The sequence below is a fragment of the Hibiscus syriacus genome, unplaced genomic scaffold (assembly GCF_006381635.1).
Source record: "Hibiscus syriacus cultivar Baekdansim isolate YM2019G1 unplaced genomic scaffold, ASM638163v2 tig00111582_pilon, whole genome shotgun sequence".
Taxonomy (NCBI): domain Eukaryota; kingdom Viridiplantae; phylum Streptophyta; class Magnoliopsida; order Malvales; family Malvaceae; genus Hibiscus; species Hibiscus syriacus.
Window position 1 is genome coordinate 11,916,679 of NW_024063126.1, and position 26,800 is coordinate 11,943,478.

The window sequence follows — 26,800 nt, forward strand, 5'->3', positions numbered from 1 at the left end:
TCAGATCGGGTTACCCGCATCGGTCTGAGGGCATTACAACCTCACATTTGGAGAACCCTAAAGTCATGTTCAAAGTTATCCTTGCATCACCAACCTCATTTGATTGCTCCTGGTTATACTCGATAGTCTTTCACTATTATCCAAGTGATAACTAAGGGATTGGTCTGCACCACCTTGATCCCTTCCTTAGCCCATCTAGGTGTAATAAAATTGTGGGTACTTGCACTGTCGACCAAGATATACTCGGTGGTTTTCCTTGAATTGAGCCCTGAATTCTGACGGTGCTATAACATGCCTTCTCCGTTAATGCATTGATGAACAATGAATTCGTGCCAAGTGACTTATATTTTTCTACATAATATAATCATCGAACTTGAAAAGTTGATCAACAATGAATTCGTGTTAAGTGACTTTATTTTTGTGCATAATATAATCATCGAACTTGAAAAGATAATTATCATGTCATTACGCCGTTAATGATTTAATGTTCATGTGATGAAAAATCAACTTGAAAAGTTTAATGATAAGATTAGCATTTTTTTTATTGTTGAGTGACCAAAACAAGATATTGCTTAAAGTTTAATGACTAAAAATATTTTATCTTTTACCCCTTCAAATTAATTAGGAAAATTTAGCAAATGATAATAGAGATTATTATATTGATGTTTTAATGTTTATTTTAAATTCAAAATCTGAAAATCAGCATGAAAATAAATTTCTAATGTTTTAAAATTATTTTAATTTAAATGGGCCGGCGTGAAGTTTGAATACATTGGCTATACCCGTGGGTCATGGTTTGGTTTAACTATACAGATATCATCTCTTCGAATTAGGGTTACTGCTTCCATTCAATTGCTTTGATATCTTCCCCAATTCATGATCACTCTCAAGAATTTTTAGTGGTACGTTTCTCATTCCTTCACCTTTCTCTCGATCATATTCTCTTGAATCTATCTACTGCCTCTCTTTACTTTCCTTATTGAATTTCGATTGTTTCGATTCCCTTTTTGTTAACTTAAAATATCTTTTTTAAAGGATTCGCTTTTTCGATTATACTTGCTATCATTTTGAGGTTTAATGAACGATTAATATGCGTAAATACCAATTAATTTTACCATCTCGCTTAATTTTAGTAGATATGGTTGTCGCATCTGGAATAATTGCGTGGTTCCTTTTCATATAATATTAGAAATCATGATGGGCTTTCTGGTTCTTAATCTGATTTTCCTTTTGTGTGCATTCTTTCTTAAAATCTGATGATGTTAATTTTGGACGGAATAGGGTTATGATTTAAGACAGTTTGTGTGGGTTATTCTTGTGTTGACAGTGTGGGGAGTTTCGCTATGGAGATACAGACATGTGGTAAGCCGATTGATTCGTTGTTGGAGAAAGTGCTTTGTATGAATATACTATCCTCTGATTATTTCAAAGAGCTTTACCGTTTAAAGACTTATCATGAAGTCATTGATGAAATTTACAATCAAGTTGATCATGTTGAGCCATGGATGACTGGGAACTGTCGTGGTCCTTCTACTGCATTCTGCCTTCTTTACAAGTTTTTCACCATGAAACTTACTGTCAAGCAAATGCATGGGATACTGAAGCACTCTGATTCTCCTTACATTAGAGCAGTAAGTTGAATCTTTCATGTTTATCTTCTCAAGTTTTTTTCAACCATGTAGAAATCCTTTGTTCTCAGGAAGGATAGATTGCTTTTTCACCGTTATTTTGCATTTCTTCATGTTTTTTGATCGTTGATGTGTAATGTGGCTGAACCTTCCTATTAAACCAGATTCCTTGCTATCTGGTTTCTTGAAATTATTCATGTTATTTTTTTACTTCTTGTTACAGTTTTATTCTTCTCATTTTCCAGTTCTTCTGCAGTTTTAATTTGTATACATCAGTCTATGGTTGAGGTTATGCTTTTAGCACTTAACCATATTAGTCAATGCCTTAAAATTATGGTTGCAGATTGGATTCCTCTACTTGAGGTATGCTGGTGATCCAAAGACTTTATGGACTTGGTTTGAACCATACATTAAAGATGAAGAGGTACTAGATGTTTTGACTGCTAAATTGTTGTGGTACCTTGAATTTGTAGTGTGGTATAATCTTTATGAATACTATATCATTTACTTTTATGGTATGCATTGTATAAATTTTAATTTCTGTACAGGTTAGAAAATCTCTATTTCCCACAATTTTCCCCCAAATACGGCATTAGTATTTTTCTTAATCATCAAATCTTTCTATTAGTATTGGTTGATATTTGATGTTAAGTTACTCTATAAAAGACCTTAGGTCCATTTTGCTCTAGTCTTGCAGATTGTAGTATGCTGAACTATTTTCCTTTATTCATTGGTTTGAGTGCCATCATGTCTTGTAATTTGTTTAATGAGCAGTTTTATGTTAAAGTAAATATTTATCTCATGGCTATCTATTTCCTTGACATTCACGCATTTACTGCAGCAACTGAGAATAGGTTGACTAGTTAATGCAGCTAAGCTCAATGGATAGATTAAACCAAGCCATCTCTAGTTTGTCATCATTTCCTATATCGTAACTCATAAATTCTATACTCTTTATTTTGCAGACACTTGTCTAGAAATATATCTTTCTTCCTTTGCCCCCACCCAATTTTAGCATGAAAACCTTGTTTCAATAAATTGAAGGTTAAAAAGACCATATATAATTTTTTTTACAAATGATTATTCAATTTTGACCCCCCTTTATTTTAACATATGGAACTTTGTTTATGTTATGAGTGCAAGTTGAAATCGTCATATCTTATTTCAGGAATTCTCCCCTGGGTCTAGTGGACGAACGACCACCATGGGGGTATACTTGCGTGATTTGCTTCTTGGACAGGTTAGAGCAAATATTCAATATGCTTTGTTATACAGATAATGTTTTCCCTGCTTTTCACATGTCAACTTGAACCATCTTTTATTGAGAAATGGTCAACCTTTTAATTTTGACTTATTTAAATTTTGTAAGCATATCATTCAAAAAGGAATTTTTTTATGGCTTGTTAAAATATGCGTCTAATTTATGGTAACTTCTCTCCTGGTAAGGACTGGTGCTACACTTTATATTTGTGATCCCCCGTAATAAATCAACCAGATATTTCATTTAATGTTATTCTTCTATCTGCAGGTCTTAAAAATAATAAAAATGTTTTCTTCCCTCTTTCTCAATTCTAAACCTTTTGAAATATACCTGCTTAAGATGATATGCATATCTGAGGAATTCCTTATATATTGTGGATGAGTATGTGCAAGTTTGTCTGGACAGTTTGTTAGTGGCACAAATGGAATGTTATTTATGAGAGTTTGTCAACTTATTAGCTATTGCAGACAGTACAAAGTAGCATTCCATGTTAAATCTACCAAAATTTACGCAAAAAACCATTTGAAGTCTATCTAACATTATAGAAGAAATTTGGGATGATATTTGAAGAAATTCTTCGAAAAGCAGTAGCGCAGAACATGATTAGTCTAATTAGTATTTTCCTGATTGATCCTGTAATGAAGACGTAAATGCAAGATAACCTTTATGCTATTTGCATTCATGATTGGCAAAGAATTTCTGGACAACCAGATTTTTGCTCTTGCTGCTATTGTATGTTCAAAGAAGGTAGTATTTCTCAGTCTGTCCCTCACTGTAACCTTTTATCTGTTGTTTTTTCTTTTTTATTTTCAATGCATTTCATTGGTTTGCAGCGACAGCGCAGGCCGAATGCATGCTTCTTTGACTCTTTCTGGGTTGGAACTTGAAGCACAGCCTAGAACTTCCTTCTGTATAGGGTCTGATACTTAACAGAAAGTCATCATTTAGATCGTTACTAAGTGTACTACTGTAAGCTCGGTATTCTTAGAGTTTGTTTTCCTTGGTTGAGTTGAATGCCAGGTTATTTGTCTGTCTTTTGGTCATTTGTCTTGGATTTTATGTCAAAGATAAACAAGATTTGTAGACTGTTTCTGGACTTCGTTTGGGCTTGTGTGTTTTCTTTTCGTTTTGTTTGTTTTCATAGAGGGAAAAAAAGTTGACCGTGATTTTCTTGTTGCAGTACTACTTTGATACTCTTTTCCCTCGAATCCCTGTTCCTGTGTTGCGTCAGGTTGTATCCAATCTTGAGAAGATGAAGCTGCCTACTAAGACTTCTGGTTCAACAGGGGATAATAGTCGCCATGGATCTGATGACACTGCTCGCCGCCCGCCTTCTGTAAAAGCTGCACTTTCTGTCTCTTTTGGTCAGCGTGCCCCCCATCGGGCAACAACCAGGGACTCTTCTCCTGTGCGTCGCACTCTACCACCACCACCACCTTATGACAGATCCAATGGTGATGATGTAAGAAGATCTCCCAGCCACCGTCACAGCCAAAGCCGTGATAGGGAATATTCTGACAAGGATAGGGAAAGGGAAAGAGAGAGGGGCAGGGAACAAGACCGGGATTGGGATCGTGACCGTGATAGGCAACGAGATAGAAGCAGGGACCGATATCGTGACCGTGATCGTAATAGGGACAGGGACAGGGATAGGGAACAAAGGCATGATTATGATCGAAGGTCAAGGTACATGGATAAACGGGACACTGATGACAGTAGGCGTTACAGGAGCAGAAGCCGAGACATCGATGACGGTAGACGTTACAGGAGCAGAAGCCGAAGTCCCAGCATGAGCGGAAACAGGAGCAGAAGCCAGAGTGAGCAAGGCGGCAACAGTCATTATGATCCACCACAAAAGGAGGGAAGCAAGGCATCCAGTAATTTGGCGAAGCTGAGGGATCTTTACGGTGATACAAGTGATACAAAGGGAGATGGCGGTGGCTATGGAAGGGCAGCAAACAGGGACAGCAGTGGAGAAGAGGTGATTAGACTAGGTGGTTCTTCTTGGAGATAGTGCATTGGCATGTATGTATGTTATTCCATTCATGCAGAGCACCAAACCAATTCAGGCAAGAAAAAGAAAAAGAAAAACACTGGGTGAACATTTTGTTTCTGAACATTGTGCTATGCCCTGGCTAGGATGGATGGATAGATGCAATCATGGTCTCGCCATTATATGACGACTGGCATAACATGTATACTATTGTTTCAGTAATTTGTTAAATTTGAAGCTCAGATAATTCAAACATTAAACTGCAAATTATCTATTCTTGCTTATTTAAATTGAGAACATTCTCTCCTCCTTGGTTTTCAAAAGCGTGCCTAAGACGCCATCTGCAGGTGGGTGTCGGAAAAATCACCAACGTAGGTAGAGGCGCAGCGCAGAATGGCGGGTACAAGTGTATTCTGTTTTAGGGTTATTTCTTTCTATTTGCTTTGCTTTCCTGCACTCTTTATTGAAGCTCAATTGCTGTGCGTTAGCGCATTGCACATAGACAGCGTATAATTATTTTCTTTATTAAAGTCAATAAATGCTAGGTTGACTTTTCCCAAAAAAAAAATATTTAATACATGGTCCCTTATTATGCAGTACAACTGTAGCATATAGTATTCATGTTTTCCCCATCTGTCATTCTTTTGAAATAATTTTATTTTTGTTTATATTATTGATTTTTTTTTATATTTATAGAGTTTTATTTATTTATTTTAAATTTCGATTTGTTCAAAAATGAATGTGGGGTCAGCTTCCACAGGATGTCAAACTCTTTAGATTCAGCAAGAAAATATAAAAAATAAGAACTTACAAATAAGAACAAAATATGTTTTTGAGTACATAATATGTTGTATAATTGATTTACAGATGTCTTAAAATAAAAATGTATCTTGCCTATAAAAGGTGTACATTTTCGTTCAGTGCCTTAGACTCCAAATTTTTTTTCAGTTCATTCATAGGAAAAAAAATCACTTGCATGACCATAGATTCCACAATTATAATATATTGTTAGAAGAGATTCATATTCAACGATCTGAGCATAATTGTTAATTGTTAATTTAGAGACCAGAGGCTTCTTAAGATTGATAGTAATTGTCATATGGGCAAAACGTCCTTGCCGGCCATGATCGATTTAGTAATCTATTTTAACAACGAATTCAGTTCTCACTCCAATTGCTTCGATCATATTATGTTTACACCAAGTGATAGATAGTCCCGAAAGTTGAACTCAAGCCGTAATTCGACTAGGGTGTATCTAGGAAGGGCTAAAATCAGTTGACGATGACTTAACTGTGAGATAATGACCAAAGATTGTCTACGGACCTTGAGAACATCACTATGAGCAGAGAATTTAACCAGGAATTGATCGTTCTCAATATTAACAAGTTTCAAAAGGATGCGAGGGCTTCCAAATACTCATAACAGGGCTATAGAGAGTGTTGTATCCAATTCTTCTTCCAAGAACTTTCACAACCAGAGTTAAATTCATACTCTCAAGAGCCTGCGCTTGGATGCGATCTGGAAAATCGATAAAAGAGACTCCATCGATCTTACCAACGATCACATTATCTTTCATTTATTCTATATCATCATCATCATCATCATCCAATGGAAAGATTTCTTCATGTGGTGTTCTTCCGTAGGAACATCAACAACCTTATCTTTGTAAGATACTAGGATTTTATTTGACTTAAGATCTAACCTGTTTTTTTTTTATGTAAAATTTTACCCTTGATTCGATTCTTACTTTGCTTAAGAAATCTAGTGTCTCATCCTATTAGACTAACTGATTATAAGTATAACCTCTCACTATTTAGTCAATGTGTACATTATGTTTCATAGACTTAATTATGTTATAATTTCATTTTTCATATAAGATTTCATTTCTATCTTTTATTTTTTTAAAAATTGTACGCATATTTTGTTTGTATTAATTATATATATACTTTATAATACAATAAAATTATATGAAATAAATTATATAAGCTAATAAACAAATAACATCTAGTTAATATAATTTTTATTAGATATGTATTATTATCATATTTTTGTTATAATATAACACAATTACTTACATGTTAAATTGTAATATACAATATAGCATTACATAATAAAATAATACACATTAGAATATTGTAATGTATAAAATACTTATAATTAATTATATTACACGTATTTTTCTTTTTCTTTTCTTACATTGCAAGTTTTTCTTTTCTTTTTTTTTTTAAATTTCCAATAAATTTACCTCTATAACACGTTTTCACTTATCTTTATAGCACGTCTCGATTGATCAATATAACACTTCTTTATTGTCCTAATGATTTTTCCTGGATTTGGATATACAATTTATATTCGAAGATGGTTTCTTTATAATGTCCAATTCCAATTTACAATTATCAATAGCCTCTCAATAATTTAATCTCTGTTTTCAATAGTTTTCATCGTACTCTAGTATTTTCACCATGTACGAAATCATATTATTGGGAAAATAACCGAGTAACGAGTAATTTCCCTATGACCAGATTAGTGAGAATGCGAAATAAAAGCGGAAAATGATATCCGAAATTGATAACGGAGTTCAACCAATTATGCCTACGTCTTCGGACTGCTGCAGATCTTTTACTAAAGAGAAAATTTACACGTGTTTACAAAAACACTTGAGAGAGAGCTAGAATGATTTGGGGATGATTTTGAAGCTAAATGTGTAAGGGTATTTATAGTTGAAGCTTAGGGACTAATCTTTGAAAAAACCCTAAAGTGCAATGACTAAAGTGCAATTTACCCATTTCCATTTTCAACACAAAATCTGTCAACTTTAAAATTGTGCATCGAATTGTGCACCATTCGGTGCCAAACTTTGAACATGCACCGAAGGTGCAACTTTATTTGACTAACAATCTCCCACTTGAAGACTGATTTTAATATGTCTTCACACCTCGATCAATGCAACAATATTTTTGCTCTTGTTACTCTAGCATGCCAACTGAAGCTGAACACAACTTCAGTTTGTCCGTAGTCACCGCCCTGTAAACCCACTTGTTATTGGGTTGTTTCTCCATAGTTGCCTTGTCCCTCAACGTCTTGGCTCCCTTCGACTCTTGTCACTAGTCATTGAAGGATTGTTCCTCACTTGAACATCCTCGGCATGCCCCTTCTTCGACCCTTCTCTTAAGATGGTCTCTGAAGCCATGTTCTCTACACGAACATGCTCGGCAAACTCCTTGGACACGGACAACTCGATCTTTGGCTCATCTATCACCTTTGATGACTCGGCTCCCCTCGGGTAATTTGGCAACACTTCGGCATCTTAAGTCTGCGCCCCCTCGTTTGCTCGACTCTTACCCTCGGCTTAACATCTTTGACACTTGAACTTGTGTCAATACTGCATACATCTTCTCCAGACTCACCATCTGGTTTATCATTGAGTGGATTTTCTCTGCCACTCGAGGAACAATACTCCTCATCATTTGACTTGCCTTAATCATGGATTCGCTTGCCACTACCCTTGTCTTTCGGCTTTGTTTTGGAAGTCTTGTTTTTCTTGACTCCAAATTCTTTGATGGACTCAATGGTTGTCAAGGCTTTGGACAACTCCTTGACTTCCCTTCGCTCCAACACTTTCTTTGCCCACGACTTTAATCCGAACATGAAGGTGAAGAACCCATCTTCTTCAGTCAAACTTGGGACTTTGAGCATGAGTCTTCTAAATCGGCTCACATACTCCTTAAGTGTCTCTTTATGCCTGAGACGCCTCAACTTGGACCACGCCTCCATCCTGACATACTGTGAGCGGACTTGCTCACTTTGCACCCTCGGCTTGACGACTTATCTCTTGCTATCGCACCGGGTCCCTTCTTGTGCTTGACTGCTTTGACACCCGCAGTCGCGTCATGTCTCAATCTTGGATTGACTACTTGAGAACTTGTAGTCGCACCATGTCTTGTTCCTTGCTTGGCCGCATTGATCCCCTCAATCGTACCAAGTCTTTTCCCTGACTTGGTAGCTTTAACACTTGCAACAACGTCAATTCCCGCTACTTCTCCTTCTCCCATCCTCTTCATGATGGTTGTGAGACGACGCTTCTCGGGACATCTTCTAATCAAATGAGGACCATCACAGAAGTAGCACTTCAATTTTTCCTTGTTCCCCTTCTTCTTCACACTGGACTTAGCCTTGCCATTTTTTCCCGATGGCTTTCATTGGCTACGAACAGTCGATGGCTCACATTGGCCATTCGAAGAGCTTTCTCCACCATCTCCATGCTGCACCTTTTCCTGGTCTCCACCACTGTTGCCACTATCTCTGGGCATGGGCCTGGACGACACATCGCTACTTGGTTTGTCACTTGCAAGCTCAGTCAGCTTTCGGGTTACAGCTATGCCTCTTAAAGTCTCTGGGCATCACTTTGCTCTCTCCCGAGCATCGCCCCTGGTCTAAGTCCTTCCAATAAGATCTTGAGCGCATCTCATTCACTCATTGCTCCCTTGCATATGAGCAGCTCCCTCTTGAGCTCATCAACTTCGTTTCTCAAAGCATCGCTCCCACTCGAATCTGACTTCTTTGGATCGTTTCTGACAATTCTTGCGAACCACCGTGTATTAAAACACCTCCGTCAACAAATTCGTATCACCGACCAAATTTTACTATTCACGAAATTTACTATTCACAAAATTTACTATTTATGTAAATAGTAACCTCACAAAAAATTGACAAAATTCACAACCAAAAGCTCTAATACCAGTTGTTGGGAAAATAACCTAGTAACGAGTAATTTCCCTATAACCAGATTAATGAGAATGCGAAATAAAAGTTGAAAAATGATACCCGAAATTGATAACGGAGTTCAACCAATTATGCCTACGTCTCCGTACTGCTGTAGATCTTTTACTAAAAAGAAAATTTATACGTGTTTACAAAAACACTTAAGAGAGAGCTAGAATGATTTAGGGATGATTTTGAAGCTAAATAGGTAAGGGTATTTATAGTTGAAGCTTAGGGACTAATCTTTAAAAATACCCTAAAGTGCAATGACGAAAGTACAATTTACCCATTTCCATTTTCAACACAAAATCTGTCAACTTTGAAATTGTGCACCATTCGATGCCAAACTTTGAACATGCACCGAATGGTGCAGCCTTATTTGACTAACAAATTACATGTATCATTTATGATTAATGGTATATATTACGTAATAAAATATTCTATTATAGATTTTACAATTTAACCTTATACGTTATGTTATACTATGAACCTTATTATATATAATACACGAGTAATAAAAATTTATGTTACATTTATTTTATTTAAAATAATAATTTCTATAGTTAATAATATTGTATAATATATTTATTACATATAATTTTTTTTATTGGAAAGCATGTATATATTAATTGCATGGTAAAATGTCTGCAGGAGAAAACATGTATATTATTATCATACTAATTAAAGTGTTAAATCTCTGCCAACTCAACTGCAACTGAAGACAACTAAAGGTTTGTTCTCTTTATTTCCTGCAATCATTTACCTATGTCTATCACATTTTATAATTATATAAATTGATGAATAAATAATTGCTTTAGGCCTCCCGGAATGATTCTCAATGACTTGCGTTCTTCAAACTTATACCTCACAAGTTGGCAGCCACCAATCGAGTGTAGGTAGAAGCCGATGCCACCACCGGTTCTCTCGAGTCTTGCGCAAATTTCGGGTTCCATTGCTTCTTGAAGCATATAAGTATGGTCGCGCGATCCGGTTTACAAGTTGCGACAATCTAAGGTCTTGATCATCCTTCTTTTCCAGATTGCAGTATCCGGGTCGAATCTCAACTCCCATGTAGGTCAGTAGTGCAAATCCTGCTTCAACGTTAGAACTCGAGGCTTCCCGGTCAAATGGACTGTCCTCGCACGAACAAACTCCCCCATGTTCTAGTTCCTGTTCACATAGATAGGGCATTTATTTATTATCCAACTAATCCAAACCCAACAACTAAGAATAAAGAACAGAAAAGAGAGTAAAAAAGAATCCAATTAATCATATCGTCGGGGTTGATTCACCGTCTCAGTTTAAACCCTGCACGATTTGATATAGTTTTCTCGTTCGGTTGCACACAATAAATTGAATAATGTGTTAAAGAAACATTATGCATACAAATTCATAACCAAACTCAATCAAGCCATTGATCTAAAAGCAAGTCATAATTAAACCATGTTCAAAGTCTTAACTCCGAAATGGCAATATTTAGGTGAGAATAAAGAGGTAAAATAAAAATAGCATAACTTGGATGAAATATGCTTCCTATCAAGGTACAAGAACACTCGTATGCCCCCACCATATAAGAGCTTTCCCCATCTCACACATGACAACAAAAAATTCGGGTTTTAAGTTCGACCTTAGAAACTCGATCAGAGTTTATGGAACGAGAGACTGCATACTGTTTAGTTTCAGTTGAAAACTGAAGAGGCCTCCACAAATTACCACCAAAGAGAGATTGAACTTCCGAAAATGCAGCGTAAAATTAAATAAAAATGATAACACAATCCACAAAGAAGGAAAAGAGAAGTAATTAGTGTTACCTTTGTTACATTAACAAAAGCATCTAAATCAGGAGTTGATTTTCCATTAACTTCAACAATCCATTGTAGAGCATATAAGCCATATCTATGAACAGACTGCCGTGACACCACCTGAGAAAAGAACGAATTGTCACAAGAAATACACAAAAGCTAGACTATGTTAAAAGATATCGTCGTCCTTAAAAATATTAAAGGATATATCTGCAGTAAAAAAGCCAGTTATTCACAATAGATGTGTGTTTTTGTGTGTGGGTGTTTAATCTGCCTATACCGAAAAGCAATATTTTACGATATAAAACAAAAGAATTTTACTGGATTTGTAATGTAATGCTTAGAAGATTAGCTCAAATAATACATGGACTGGAGTATTATAAAAGCCCAATACTAGAGAGAATAGGGTCCCTTAATCCTAAATAACTCCAGTGAGGAGATTTATTAAAATAATTCAATGACAATGGAATTACAAGCAAAGTAGGTAAACTAGAAGCTAATTTATCCAACGTAAAAACAAAAATGGAAAGATAAATTTATTAATAATTTTGAATTCTTTCAACGTGCCTTTATGTACTATATTTACTATAGCATAGGGTCCAATTCCATGTGTATTATTTTTTTTATTCTTTTCTAATGCGAATAGCATAGAATGATCTTTGAAATTTGGTTGATACTGGTGCCTATTTACTTATTATCTCATTATCTTAGAACTTTAGAAAAGTGAGATAAATACATACTAATTATTTGTCCAATGCATATACAATAAACTTCAAAGAGCTTCTGAAAATAGTCAAGGAGAGGTTCAACAAATTCCAGAAGCTATTTGGTTGTCACTCCCACAAAATTAGCAGTTATAATACATTCCAGATCCTAACGCCATGAATCCATGAAAACCATAGTTCATAAAAAGCTTCAAAACATTCAAATTCAATTAACCTGATATCTTAAGTTTAAATTCAGGTGCCAATTGCAGCCTTGAACAATCAAACTAGCAAGCATTTATCTACCTTCAGATATGTTCATAAATTAGTTGATGAGGAATTCAAATAGTTGAGTATCAGGGTTATAATGTATTGTTGTGGCTAGAAATGGTTCCACAGCTTTACTACCTCCTACTATGTTCGCATCATTACTTTCGAACTAAAATGAATATGAAAACTTTTCTACTAAGAGGAAAAAAGACCCTTACCGTGCCACATAAACACCATGCCCTTCCTCAGGAAGATATCCACGAGCACGCACAGCTGGATGAGAGTCCTGAACAATACACCCACACCCATTAATAACTCGTGTTGTGCCATTCCCGTCCCTAACATCTGTACCTACAAGAAGATCAATTTCATGTCCCTGGCAAACAAGACAATAAGAAAGGAAATCAGGCAAAATTATCTCCATTTACAAAAGAGAAAATAACCTCAGTGATCGAAAATGCCTTATAATATACGATTTTAACCAATTTTTTTTAGATTTGCGAAAATGACCAACAAATTCGCAACGCGAACTCAATTTCGCAACCCAGTTTCCAAATTCGCAACGCGAATATGTAAATCGCATTGCGATTTTCTAAATTCACAACGCGAATCTGTAAATCGCAACGCGAATTTGTAAATCGCAACACATAAGTCAAATTCGCAATACGGAAGTCAAATTCGCAACACTGAAGACAAATTCGCAACACTGAAGTCAAATTCGCAACACGAATCTGTAAATCGCAACACTGAAGTCAAATTCGCAACACTGAATTTCAAATTCGCAACATAAAAGTCAAATTCGCAACGCGAATAGTCAAATTCGCAACGCGAAAGTCAAATTCACAAAGCGTGTTTGTTTCCGTAACGCGAATTTTATTTTATTTTCGAATTTGAAACACAATATTAATTTCGCAACACAAATGTAAACAGTATTATCGCAAATCATAACCTAAAACCCTAAATCACAACTCAATCTCATCTCCATCTCTTACTCTCTACGGCGACATTCGTCCCCATTTCGACGAAATCCGTCTATCTCATCTCTCAGAGCAACCCTCACAACCATTCACGGTCATAAATGGAAAATCAACCACCAAGGGTTAGTTTTTTTAATCTCTTATTTTTATTTTGAAATTTTTGTATTATTATTAGATTTTTCTTATATTGATGATAAATTTACTGGTAATTTCAATATATATAGATTAACCATTTCACTGAGATTGCTTAGTAAATTCATTCGGTTGCTGCCAATACTGCTAAACTGTTTAGTCTTTAACCCTGTGAAGTTAGTATTTGTCTTTGTTTTTTGGTTGAAGTAATTCAATTTGTAGAATAAGAGTAGTTTCTGAAACTTAAATTCGCAACGCGAACGCGATTTTAGTTTCGCGTTGCGATTTTCTCGTTGTGGTTTTAAGTTTCAGAAACTACTCTTATTATGCAAATTGAAACTTGAATGAATTGCATTACTTCAACAAAAAAACAAAGACAAATACTAACTTCACAGTGTTGCTAATTTAAGTTTCAAGAATAAACTACTACTCTTTATGTTGTCCTTGAACCTGCAGTAAACCTATATGTTGTCCTTTTATGTTTATATAAGTGCTTACTTCTGGAATGTTATCTGATGCATTTTGTGAACTATGATGGAATAATGACTTGGGTGAATACCGTGCTAGTTTGAAACATATTTGGCTTTGTTTTCACTGTTTAATATCATGTTGTTTATAGTGTATAATTTGTAGTTTTTGGTATATCTAACTTTGTATGTTTATTGTTTTTGCAGAAAATTTTTTCGGCTCAATTGACCTTAAGGAATAAATTAAGCCTAGCCACTAAAATTGCGTCGACGCTTACACCTCTACAAAGAAAATTGTTTGAGGATACTTGCTTCGGGCCATGGCTGATGTCGTAACCGGTTTTCACCCGGGCACGAAATATTTACTTGGCGGGAAAAGTGATGTGAATAAATGGTTTTTAAAATAATTTGGGAGTCGCCATCGGTCTTTTGGGTTAGGTAGGTCGAATACCTAAAAATTATCTTTTAAAAGAGTTTTAAGAAAACATCAGTTAAAAGATGAACTGATCTGTGTTTTAACCAAAAATTCGTTCTTTTTAATAATAAAAAGGGATTCGTGGTCGGTTACGTTTAGGGAAGGATTAGCACCCCTACAACGCCCAAAATTGGTACTTTTTAATTATAAATTGTCTCTATTATTAGAAATTTAAAAATTCAAAAATATATTTAATTTATAATCCTATTATTTTAAAATTATAATTATGAGAAAAAAATAATTTATATAAAATATTTATCTAGTTAGAAATATCAGAAAAGAACTTCTAGGTGCCTTAAGACAGTTCTTTTCTTCGATATTAATAAATATTAATATAATAATTTAAATAAAATTAAATTATAAATTTTTTATAATATTTAATTTTAAAATACCAGAATAGGACATCCAGTTGTATTAAGACTGCCCTTTTCTTCGATATTGAAAAATAAATAAATAAATATTAAAATAATTTAAAAAATAAATATAAATTATTATTTATTATATATATTTATATGAATATATAAAATAATATTTAAATATATAAACAAGTAAAATTAAAACAATAAAAATACAATTAGAACTATATATTTAAAAGCAGTAAAATAAATGAAAATATTTAAAATTAGTGATTAAATTATAGTAAAATTAAAATTAAATACCTAATTCATAATTAATCAAAATTATAGGGATTAAACATGCTATTTTCTTATTTATTAATTTAGTGACTAAAATAAAATTATATAAAATTCAGATATTAGATTAAAACAAATTAAAACATACTATTCAGATTAAAATATTAATTATTAAAATTAACGGACTAAATCTGTTATTTACCCTAAATATATTATTTTAATACAAAGGACTAAAATAAATAAAATTAAAATTAAAGAACCGAATTAAAAGGATTATAAATTGATTTAGTGACTAAAATGGAATGTTACAAAATTAAGATGGCTGCGGAAAGGGTTTAGCCAAAAGGAAATTACGGATATACCCTTTCCCCTAAACGACATCGTTTGGGAAGGGGTATATATCCCTCAACCGGCTGGCCCGAAGGGCCAGCATCTTCATTTCTTTAATTTCTCTTCTCTCTCTAACTGAGAGAGAAAAGAATTCTCTCGCCTCTCTCTAGCTTCCCTCATCGGAGGGAAGCCGGTCACCGGGCGGCAGCCGTCTGCCGCTGTGATTCTCACCGCCGGCCACCGCATCCGGTGGCCGGAAAAATTTATTTTTACACCACTATGTAGATCGGACCGTCCTAATGACGGTTCCGGTGCTCTTTTCTCCTAAATAGCTCCCGATCGGAGCAAATCTAAGAAAATACCTTCGGTTTTCGAAGGTTGTTGGTGACGTTTGGAGGCCAGTGGTGACTCCGATCACGGCGTTGTCTTCCCCGGTAAGTTCTCTTCGTTTTCTCCTTGCTTTTTTTTTGTTTGTGGTTGCTGGTTTGCTTGCTTTTTCTTGTTTCTTTTTTTTCTTTTTTCTGTTTGTTGTCTCCTTTACTTTTGCAGGTTGGGTGATGGCTTTATAGCCATCACCGGTGTGGCCATCGGATCGGGTAAAAGAGTACCATTCGGTGAGTCATCGAACCCATAGTGGCGACTCACCCTAGGGCCATAACGTGGACGGCTGGCGTTGGAACTTCTGGAGCCTTCGGTTGGGGCGTGGCAGCGGCTGGAGCGACGTGGAGCGGCGGCAACTAGTGTAGTCCCTAGGGTATCATAACCCTAGGGTTTCATCTGGCGCATCTGTGGACCGTTGAATCTCATCAGATCCAACGGTGGATGGTTGAGGCGGCTAGGGTTAGATCAAACCCTAATCTGTTAGGTTTAGTGGGCCATTTGTAATTGGGCCAGATAATATGGGCTGTTTGTAATTATTATTATTTTTTAATAATAATATATAATAATATAATAATAATTATAATAATAAAATGGGTAAAAAATTTAGTATCTTCAGCTGCCCCTCTTTGCTCATTCTTGTATTAACAAGAATAGGGCAAAGACGAAAAGATAAATTTTTTTTATCCATTTGGCTTCACTTGATTATGATGGAGATGTTGAATAAATTCTTCTCTTTCTTCAGATGAGTTCTTCTCATTATGAACTTTTCGCTGGGGATGATGTTGACATATTTCCTTCTGTGATAGAGTCATTCAAAAGGTTGAATAAGCTCTTCTCATTATGAACTTCTTCTTTCTCCTTCAGATGAGTTCTTCTCATTATGAACTTTCTTTGGAAAAACTGATCCATCAAGTGATGGATTTGAGCAAAAAGTTGAACAAATTCTTCTCATTATGAATTTCTTCTTCCTTCTTCAGATGATGAGTTCTTCTCATTATGAACTCTACCTGGCAATGTTAATCCATCAAATATGAATTTAAACAAAAGGTTGAACAAATTCTTCTCATTATGAACTTCTTTTTCCTTCTTCAGATGAGTTCTTCTCATTATGAACTTCTCTTGAAAAACTGATCCATCAAATGATGAATTCAATCAAAAAGTTGAACAAGTTCTTCTCATTATGAACTTCTTCTTCCTTCTTCAGATGAGTTCTTCTCATTATGAACTCGAACTGGTAACGCTGATCCATTGAATGATGAATTCAATCAAAAATTTGAACAACTTCTTCTCATTATGAACTTCTTCTTCCTTCTTCAGATGAGTTCTTCTCAATATGAACTCGAACTGGTAACGCTGATCTATTGAATGATGAATTCAATCAAAAAGTTGAACAAGTTCTTCTCATTATGAACTTCTTCTTCCTTCTTCAGATGAGTTCTTCTCAATATGAACTCGAACTGGTAACGCTGATCCATTGAATCATGAATTCAAGCAAAAAGTTGAGTAAGTTCTTCTCATTATGAACTTCTTCTTCCTTCTTCAGATGAGTTCTTCTCATTATGAACTCGAACTGGAAATGTTGATCCACCGAGTGATGAATTTAAGCAAAAAGTTAAACAAGTTCTTCTCATTATGAACTTCTTCTTCCTTCTTCAGATGAGTTCTTCTCATTATGAACTCGAACTGGAAATGTTGATCCACCGAGTGATGAATTTAAGCAAAAAGTTGAACAAGTTCTTCTCATTATGAACTTCTTCTTCCTTCTTCAGATGATGAGTTCTTCTCATTATGAACTCAAATTGGAAATGTTGATCCACCGAGTGATGAATTTAAGCAAAAAGTTGAACAAGTTCTTCTCATTATGAACTTCTTCAGATGATGAGCTGATCCATCAAATGATGGATTTGAATCTTTGCTAAAATCTTTGAAATTCCTGTCAAATTTCAACATGGATGAGAATGAATGAAAATGCACCTATTTTTGCAAATGCCTAAATATGATGCATGATTATTAAGTTATTTGATTTCAGATAGGTGAACTGAGTATTTCTTCAGTTGTAGAAACCCAATAAATCTTTCTTCTTCAAATCAGAGAATCTATCATCTTTGACAAATGTAGATGTAGATATAATGTCACAAAACCTCTTGAGAATAAAACTCAATAGTATAGGCTCTTGAAAAGCTTGCATTCATGCAACATGTTGATTCTGATAACAACTCATCTGATTATGAAGTGATCTTTCAAGATGATTTCACAGATATCGATAGTTCTTTTAATACCGAGAAAATCATGAATTCTAATTCTGATGAGGAGAGTAAACTGTTATACTTGAAAAGAAATGGGATTCTCAGATGCTATGTCTTCAATAGTCATAGAGATATAATCCTGATTTATCAATTGCAAAGTTGACAAATTTTATATGTGCTGCTCAAATGGCTAAGGCTGCTGACGCATTTCTTCCGGTAAAAGGTAGGAAGCCATTATGCAATGATCCCAATTACAAGAAATGGCGAAACTTGGGCTATGATTTTTGGGAAAGAAATAAGCAGAAGAAGCTTGAAAAGAAGCTTCTTAATGAAGACGATCATGCAATTCATCTTTTAATTCCAATAATTGGTTTTGTGGTTTCTACCAAACTAGATCAGATAACTCAAAGAACACTTCCAGAAGATGCTATTGGGTCTTCTTATTTCTACTATGAGCACATTCATCTTTCAAATCCAATGATTGGTTTTTGAGGTTCATACCAAACCAGATCAGATAACTCAAAGAACACTTCCAGAAGATGCTATGAGCACATTCATCTTCCAAATTCAATGATTGGTTTTTTGAGGTTCATACCAAACCAGATCAGATAACTCAAAGAACACTTCCAGAAGATGCTATGATCACATTCATCTTACAAATTCAATGATTGGTTTTTTGGGGTTCATACCAAACCAGATCAGATAACTCAAAGAACACTTCCAGAAGATGCTATGAGCACATTCATCTTCCAAATTCAATGATTGGTTTTTAGAGTTCATATCAAACCAAATCAGATAACTCAAAGAACACTTCCAGAAGATGCTATGAGCACATTCATCTTCCAAATTCAATGATTGGTTTTTAGGGTTCATATCAAACCAGATCAGATAACTCAAAAAAACACTTCTAGAAGATGCTATGAGCACATTCATCTTCTAAATTCAATGATTGTTTTTAGGGTTCAAACCAGATCAGATAACTCAAAAAAACACTTCTAGAAGATGCTATTAGGTCTACGACACTTGTTCTACTTGAATCTGATGAGGTGGAAATACTTCTAGGTTTCCCTAAAAACCATATACAAGGATCTGTATAGAAACATGTTCCATGGTGGTATCAATGTCCTGTCTCTTTTCTTTGGGATCAATGATGCAGAGGTTGCCTTTTACTGTCTTGGCATACTTTTGAAAACAATGTGCAAGAACTGAATGATGATCGGTTGGGGCAATTGATGAGTAGTTTTAATGGACTCAACCTTGTTGTCGGTGGCATCCATTGTAACAACCTTACTGGAAGAAATAAACATCATTCATGGGCTTAAAGATTTTTATTGGTGCATTTACTTGCAATGATTGCTACAACAAACTGTCTCTTCTACTGCTCCAATATACCCCATTCTTTTTGAATCATGGAACAGTTTAGTTGACAGTAAAACTTGTCATCTTCAACTTTTGGAATACTGTAACCTATGCTACCCTATATAACCAGAGTGCAAATAATGACTTGTTCATGGCTTTATGATGATGATGATTTTCTTACTTTGTATTCCATGCCTTTAAAAGTATTAACATAAAGTGATATTCAGAAATCTTTAACTTATTTCAAAATTATGTTAATTCATAGAAGAATAAATTGAATTTTCGAAAATAAATTGAATCTCAAATAAATTGAACTTGAAATTTATTAATAAATAGATAGAATTGTATTCAAAGTTATGGCAAGTATAAGATTGATAAAAATTCAAATGACTCAACAAATTATTAGCATAAGTATTTCTAAATTAATCAAATTGACACAATTTAGAGTAATGATGTAAGCTTTTGTCTGAAAGATCTCAAACGTTGTCAAAATGCTTGTAGATGTGAAGTTTCTCCCAAACTGTCAAAATCTTAAGAGGTTCAATTGCCAGATGCCTAATATCAATATGCATTTGAGCCGCCCATTCAGGTTTTCAACTCAATCCTTCATTTGGTTACAAGATGCCCTTTGCGGGTTTTCATCTTGACCCCTTTTTTCTTTTTTCTCTTTTTTTTTCTTTCTTTTTTCTTTTTTTCTCTTCAAGCATAATATTTCTTGACAGAATCCAAGTTTATTGGATTTCTCAGAATTTTTCCATCCATTTCTGCCAAGATCAATGCTCCTCCGGAAAAGGCTTTTTCACAACGTATGACCCTTCCCAATTAGGCATCCATTTCCCACGGAAATCTTTATGTATAGGCAAGATCTTTTTTAGTACTAGATCACTCTCTTGGAATTCTCTTGGATGTACTTTTTTGTCATGAGACTTCATCATCCGTTTCTGATACATCTGTCCATGGCAAATAGCTTTCAATCTTTTCTCCTCAATAAGGTTCAATTGATCAAATCTAGCTTGGATCCATTCAGATTCATCCAATTTTATTTCTCTCAAAATTCGAAGCGATGGAATCTCAACTTCAATTGGTAAGACTGCTTCCATCCCATAGACTAAAGAAAAAGGCGTTGCCCCAGTAGATGTTCGAACAGTAGTTCGGTATGCATATGAGCAAAAGGTAACTTCTCGTGCCAATCTTTGTAAGTTTCAGTGGTCTTTGTAATAATTCTTTTGATGTTCTTATTTGCTGCTTCAACTGCCCCAATCATCTTTGGACGATATGCCACTGAGTTTGCATGTTTGATCTTAAACTGTGCACAAAGTTCGGTCATCATTTTGTTGTTCAGGTTCAGAGCATTATCTGTAATGATCCTTTCTGGTAGGCCATACCGGAAAACTATCTCTTTCTTTATGAATTTGCAGACTGTGGACCTCTTAATATTGACATATGAAGCAGCTTCAACCCATTTGGTAAAATAATCAATTGCCACAAGGATGAAGCAATGTCCATTCGATGCTTTTGGTGTGATTGCACCAATGACATCTATTCCCCACATAGAAAATGGCCAGGGTGCTGTCATTACATGTAGAAGAGATGGGGGTACATGAATCTTGTCTGTATATATCTGGCATTTATGACATTTCCTTGCATAATCAATGCAATCTGTGTGCATGGTAGCCCAATAGTATCCATATCTCATTATTTTTCTGGCCATGGAAAGACCATTTGCATGTGTTCCACATATTCCACTATGTACTTCCTCAATGATGCTTCTGGCTTCGCTGGTATTTAAACATCTCAATAGCATTTGATCATTTCTTCTTCTATACATAATCTCGCCATCAAGAAAATATCCAGCAGCCATTCTTTTCAAGGTTCTTTTATCAATTTCAGATGCATTTTGTGGATAACTTTGATTTTTGATATATTGCAGGATATCATAATACCATGGTTTACCATCTACCTCTTCTTCCACACTATAACAATGTGCAGGAATTTCATATACTTGCATTTTGATTGGAATCATATCAACTTTCTTAGTTGCCTGAAACATAGCAGCTAATGTAGCCAAAGCATCTGCCATTTGATTTTCTTCTCGAGGGAGATAATTGAAGGTGACTTTCTCAAATTCTTTCACTAATTTGAGGGTAAAATTTCGGTATTCCAACAATTTGGGATCTTTTGTTTCCCATTCTCCTCGCAATTGATACACCACTAACGATGAATCTCCATATATCTTGAGACATTTGATTTTCCTTTCTATAGCTGCTTTCAATCCCATGACACAAGCTTCGTATTCCGCCATGTTATTGGTGCAAAAGAACTCCAGTCTACTTGTAAAGGGATAATAAATATTTTCTGGAGAAATTAACACTACCCCGATTCCTCGTCCCAAGGCATTGGATGCTCCGTCAAAGTAAAGCTTCCAAGATGCAGATGCATCATTTGTTCTGACTTCTTCATTCATGGATATGCACAACAAATCTTCATCGGGAAAATTGAAACTCAAAGGCTGATAATCATTTGATACACGACTGGCCAGAAAATCAGCTATGACACTTCCTTTTATCGCTTTTTGGTTGACATATACAATATCAAACTCAGATAATAACATTTGCCATCTAGCCATTCTGCCTGTCAAAGCTGGTGATTCCATTAAGAATTTCAAAGGATCAAGTTTGGATATCAACCAAGTAGTATGATATAACATATATTGTCTGAGTCTTCGAGTGGCCCACACCAAAGCACAACATAATTTTTGTATTGGTGGATATCGAATTTCACAATCAGTAAATTTCTTGCTCAGATAATAAATAGCTTTTTCTTTTCTTCCAGATTCATCATGCTGTCCCAGTACACATCCCATCGAATTTTCAAAGACTGTCAAGTAGAGAATTAACGGTCTATCAGGCATTGGTGATATTAAAATTGGGGCATTGGATAAATATTTCTTAATAATATCCAAAGTTTCTTGACATTCATCATTCCAGACTTCAGGATTGTTCTTTCGAAGTAATTTGAATACTGGATCACATTTTTCAGTTAATTGAGAGATGAACCGAGATATATAATTTAATCTTCCCAAAAAGCCTCGAACTTCTTTTTTATTATTAGGTGGTGGAAGATCTTGAATTGCATTTACTTTATCTGGATCAATCTCGATTCCTTTTTTGCTGACCACAAATCCCAAAAGTTTTCCAGAGGTTACCCCAAAAGTGCATTTAGCGGGGTTGAGCTTTAATTGATACTTCCTCAATCTCTGGAAAAGCTTTCTCATATTTTGAATATGTTCTTCTTTAGTTCGGGATTTGGCAATCATGTCATCTACATATACTTCAATCTCTTTGTGCATCATGTCATGAAACAAAGTTACTATGGCTCTTTGATACGTTGCCCCTGCATTTTTCAATCCAAATGGCATCACTTTATAGCAGAATGTGCCCCACATGGTTACAAATGTTGTTTTTTCCATGTCTTCAGGATTCATTTTTATCTGATTATATCCTGAAAAGCCATCCATAAATGAAAACCATGCGTGTCCTGCAGTATTGTCCACTAAGGTGTCTATGTGGGGTAATGGAAAGCTATCTTTCGGACTAGCTTTGTTGAGATCTCTGTAATCCACACACATTCAAACTTTCCCATTTTTTCTTTGGTACGGGAACAATGTTGGCTACCCATTCTGGGTATTTGGATGCCTGTAGGAAACCTGCATTGATTTGTTTCATCACTTCCTCTTTGATCTGCAACAACATTTCTGGCCTTATTCGCCTGAGTTTTTGTTGGACCGGTTTATATTCTGGATTGATTGGAAGCTTGTGCATTACTATATCTGTACTCAAACCAGGCATATCTTGATAAGATCAGGCGAAGATATCTTTGAATTCTTGAAGAAGATTTATCAATTCTTGTTTTATCTGGATTGTCAGAGTAGTACCAATTTTTACCTCTTTCATTTCTTCATCTGTTCCCAGATTCACAGTCTCAATCTCTTCTTTGTGAGGTAGAATTTGTTTATCTTCTTTTTCTACCAGTCTTAATAATTCAGTAGGAACATCACATTCTAGTTCATCCTCACACCCATTGATTTCTTCCAGACATATGGGCTGCTCTAAATTTATCTCTTGATTAAATTTAGGAATAAACATGCTATTAACATGGTGACACCTGCAAATTTAAGTCGAACATATTTCTGAAAGAATATAGTAAATTTATGAAATAAATAAATGTAAAAATGTAAGAAAATGTAAAGAATGATTGCCATCTGAAAATTTTACAGAAAATTTCTTATATTTAATATTAGGTTAACATAATATCCTTTACAAGATAACAAAAAGTTTTCATACTTTTGAGCTAAACATAAAGATTAGTTCTGAATATTACTCTGTGTTAATATTAAAAACTATAGGAAGGTCTTCAGTGGTCCAATTGTTGAGTGTTTCTCCAGGAAAACATGGGCGAATCCTATCCAAGTATTTGCCAGTCTTGTTGTCATTCATGATCATGTTGATAAATAATCCATTCATAGCTTCTTCAACTATGCTTTGATCTTTCGTCAACTTTTCTTCTTTAAAGGCTTCAACAAGCTGTTGTTCTACATTAATTGTTCCCCCTGATCTGAATGTGGTCTTCAATTGTGGGAAAACATGTGTTTCCAAAAGATTTCTTCTCCTTTCAACCTTGCCTTTCTGTCTTCACATCTTCTTTTCATCTCTTTGTTCTTTTGCTGAAAATTGGGCTTAAATCCAAGCCCAAAACGATCTTTCTTCATCTTTATACTTACAGGAACTGAAATCACTTGAAGATTCTTTCCTAAACCTTTCCCAGCTTTAGCTCTAATGCCTAAAGTTTGTCGTACCGTCATCTTGGTACAATCAGATAATCTAGGATATGGAATTTTGCTTCCTTCTGCAATAAAAGTTGCATTGACAAATTCAAGAGCTCGGAAAGAGCATTCAAGAGCATCATCATTGGTTTCAATATATGGAACATCACTTGTTATGGACGCAATGATTTCTTCTTCAGCTCCTACGCATATTAGTTGTCTATCAACAACAAATTTCAATTTCTAATGTAATGAAGAAGGAACGACTCCTGCTGAATGAATCCATGGCCTCCCTAATAAACAATTATATATAGGGTGGATGTCCATCACCACAAAGTCAATATTGTACACGACTGGTCCGATTAACAACGGTATTTCCATTTTCCCAAGCACATCTTTTTGAGTACCATCAAAAGCTCGTATTACATTCTGATAACTCTTCATGTGTGATTTATCCACAGGAATTCTTTGAAGTGTGACTAGAGGCATCAAGTTGAGAGCGGATCCATTGTCAATCAATAATCCTGGCAAAACATGACCATGACAATGTGTCGTGATATTCAAAGCTTTTACTGACCCCATTCCGCCTTCAGGTATTTCATCATCCGTGAATGTTATGTAATTGTCAGCGGCTATATGTCCCACAATTCTGTCAAGTTTATTGAGGGATATGTCTTCAGGGATAAAGGTTTGATTAAGCATTCTCATCAAAGCATTTCTATGTGCTTCTGAATTCATCAATAGATCAAGAATAGAAATTCTCGCTTGTTGTTTGTGTAGTTGTTCAACCACACTATACTCACTATGTTTCAGGAATTTCAAAAATTCTTGCGCTTGTTTTTCTGTTACAGGCTCATTGAATGCTGGAGGGGATTCATCATCAAATACCTTTTGGGGTATTACCATGGTTTTTCCTTTTGTTTTCACTTGTTCCGAGGCATTGGATGTTTCGGGAGAGTAACATCTCCCACTTCTTGTAAAGAATCCGACTTCACTCACTGCTTCAGATGTCGAACCCAGACTCTGTATTTTCTCTTCTGTTTTTTCTAGAGAAACAGATCCTCCTACCATTGAAACATTGGTAGTATAATTCCAAGGTACTCTGCGGGTATCTTTGTATGGAAATGGTAGAGGAGTGGTGATAACTACTTTCGACTTTATTGGTACATGAATTACTGTAGATGATTTCACATTAATGATCACATGATCATTTGTTATTTGACTAGGTTTAGAATCTTTTGATGAGCAAACATCATCTTCTTTTTTCCCTGGCTCTTCTTCAAAGAATTCTATCTCTCTACTATTCATCAATTTTTGCACCAAATCCCTAAACATAGGACATAATTGAATTTCATGCCCCTTCTCTTGATGATATTCACAATAATTCTTGCCTTCATTATGCTTTGGCCTAAATTGTTGTGGAATTATACCGGCTAAAGTGAGTTGTTGAAATACCCAAACAAAAAGAGATTTAATTTCAGAAATGTCAGTTTTTGCTTTCTTTCTGTTCTCTTCCTGAATTGCATTCACATTTTTATCTCCATGATTTGGCAATGGATGATTTGATGTAGATGGTGAATTGAATTCCAACTTTCCAGTGTTGATCAAATTTTAACCACCCTTTTGAATGCCAAACAGTTTTCAATAGAATGACCCGTAATTCCTTCATGGTAAACACAGTGTGCCTTTACATCATACCATGGAGGAAATGGTGGTTGCATGGGAACCAAAGGATAGGGCCGTATGACATCTGCTTTTAACAGCGAATCATAGATCTCAGCATATGGTACTGGTAAAGGTGTAAAAGACAACATTTCATTTTCCTTTCGAGATCCTCTGGACTCTGCTCGATTAGTGTTTGTTTCTTCTTTCTTAACCCTTGGCTGGGTTATTGTAACACTTTTCGATGAATCCTTGTTGTAAGAGTGTGCATTGTTGACTTCATTCTCTTTTTTCCTATACATAGGTCTTTTGGAACTAGACCCCTCATTTGATTCAATTTTGCCACTTTTCAAGACATTTTCAATGAGTTCTCCAGAAATGACCAAATCTGCAAAATTTCTGGTTGCATTCCCCATTAGATGATTTAAATAAGGAGCTTTCAATGTATGGAAATATTATGTGGCCTTTTTTCTGACAAAGGTGGTTGAACTTGGGCTGCTGTGTCACGCCATCTCTGAGCATACTGTCTGAACGTTTTGTTATTCTTTTTCTCCAAATTTTGGAGAGTCCATCTATCAGGGATCATGTCTGTTACGTGGCGGTACTGCTCTAGGAATGCTTTATCCAGATCTTTCCAAGATCTAATGTTGGCTTTGGTCAATTGAGTATACCATTTTAAGGCTGGTCCTGTCAAACTATCTTGAAAGCAGTGAATTAACAATTTCTCGTCTTTCACATATCCTGCCATTCTGCGACAAAACATAGTAATGTGGGATGAAGGGCATGTGGTACCGTTATATCTATCAAATTCGGGAGCTTTGAACTTGATGGGGAGGATTAGGTCTGGAACCAAACTCAACTCACTAGCGTCAAACCCATAGAATGATTCAGTTATTTC

The 26,800-nt window shown here is 35.3% G+C and overlaps 1 protein-coding gene and 1 pseudogene across 4 annotated transcripts; one reads left to right on the forward strand and one right to left on the reverse strand.

Moving 5' to 3' along the window:
• Nucleotides 1-797: 797 nt before the first annotated feature.
• On the forward strand, nucleotides 798-5,060 carry LOC120165497 (pre-mRNA splicing factor SR-like 1). Of its 4 annotated transcripts, none has more exons than XR_005519818.1 (6): nucleotides 798-902; nucleotides 1,328-1,631; nucleotides 1,972-2,052; nucleotides 2,797-2,868; nucleotides 3,723-3,858; nucleotides 4,070-4,212. XR_005519818.1 is itself a non-coding variant. In XM_039175002.1 (6 exons), the coding sequence occupies exons 2-5, from the start codon at nucleotides 1,344-1,346 to the stop codon at nucleotides 3,774-3,776; spliced, it is 495 nt and encodes a 164-aa protein (XP_039030933.1). In that variant the 5' UTR covers nucleotides 798-902; nucleotides 1,328-1,343; the 3' UTR covers nucleotides 3,777-3,806; nucleotides 4,070-4,208. The 4 variants fall into 4 exon arrangements, 3 of the variants coding, with proteins under 3 accessions (XP_039030933.1, XP_039030932.1, XP_039030931.1); XM_039175002.1 differs by having other exon boundaries at nucleotides 3,723-3,806; nucleotides 4,070-4,208; XM_039175001.1 differs by lacking the exon at nucleotides 3,723-3,858 and adding an exon at nucleotides 4,975-5,027 and having other exon boundaries at nucleotides 824-902; nucleotides 4,070-4,944.
• A 5,301-nt stretch (nucleotides 5,061-10,361) lies between these two features.
• Nucleotides 10,362-26,800, reverse strand: part of LOC120165456 — a 69,350-nt pseudogene continuing 52,911 nt past the window's right edge.

Coding starts and splice junctions, on each gene's coding strand:
- LOC120165497 (XM_039175001.1), top strand. CDS start 1,344: ATGGAGATACAGACATGTGGTAAGCCGATTGATTCGTTGTTGGAGAAA. Junction 2,053..2,796: donor CATACATTAAAGATGAAGAG/GTACTAGATGTT, acceptor ATCTTATTTCAG/GAATTCTCCCCTGGGTCTAG. Junction 2,869..4,069: donor GTGATTTGCTTCTTGGACAG/GTTAGAGCAAAT, acceptor TTCTTGTTGCAG/TACTACTTTGATACTCTTTT.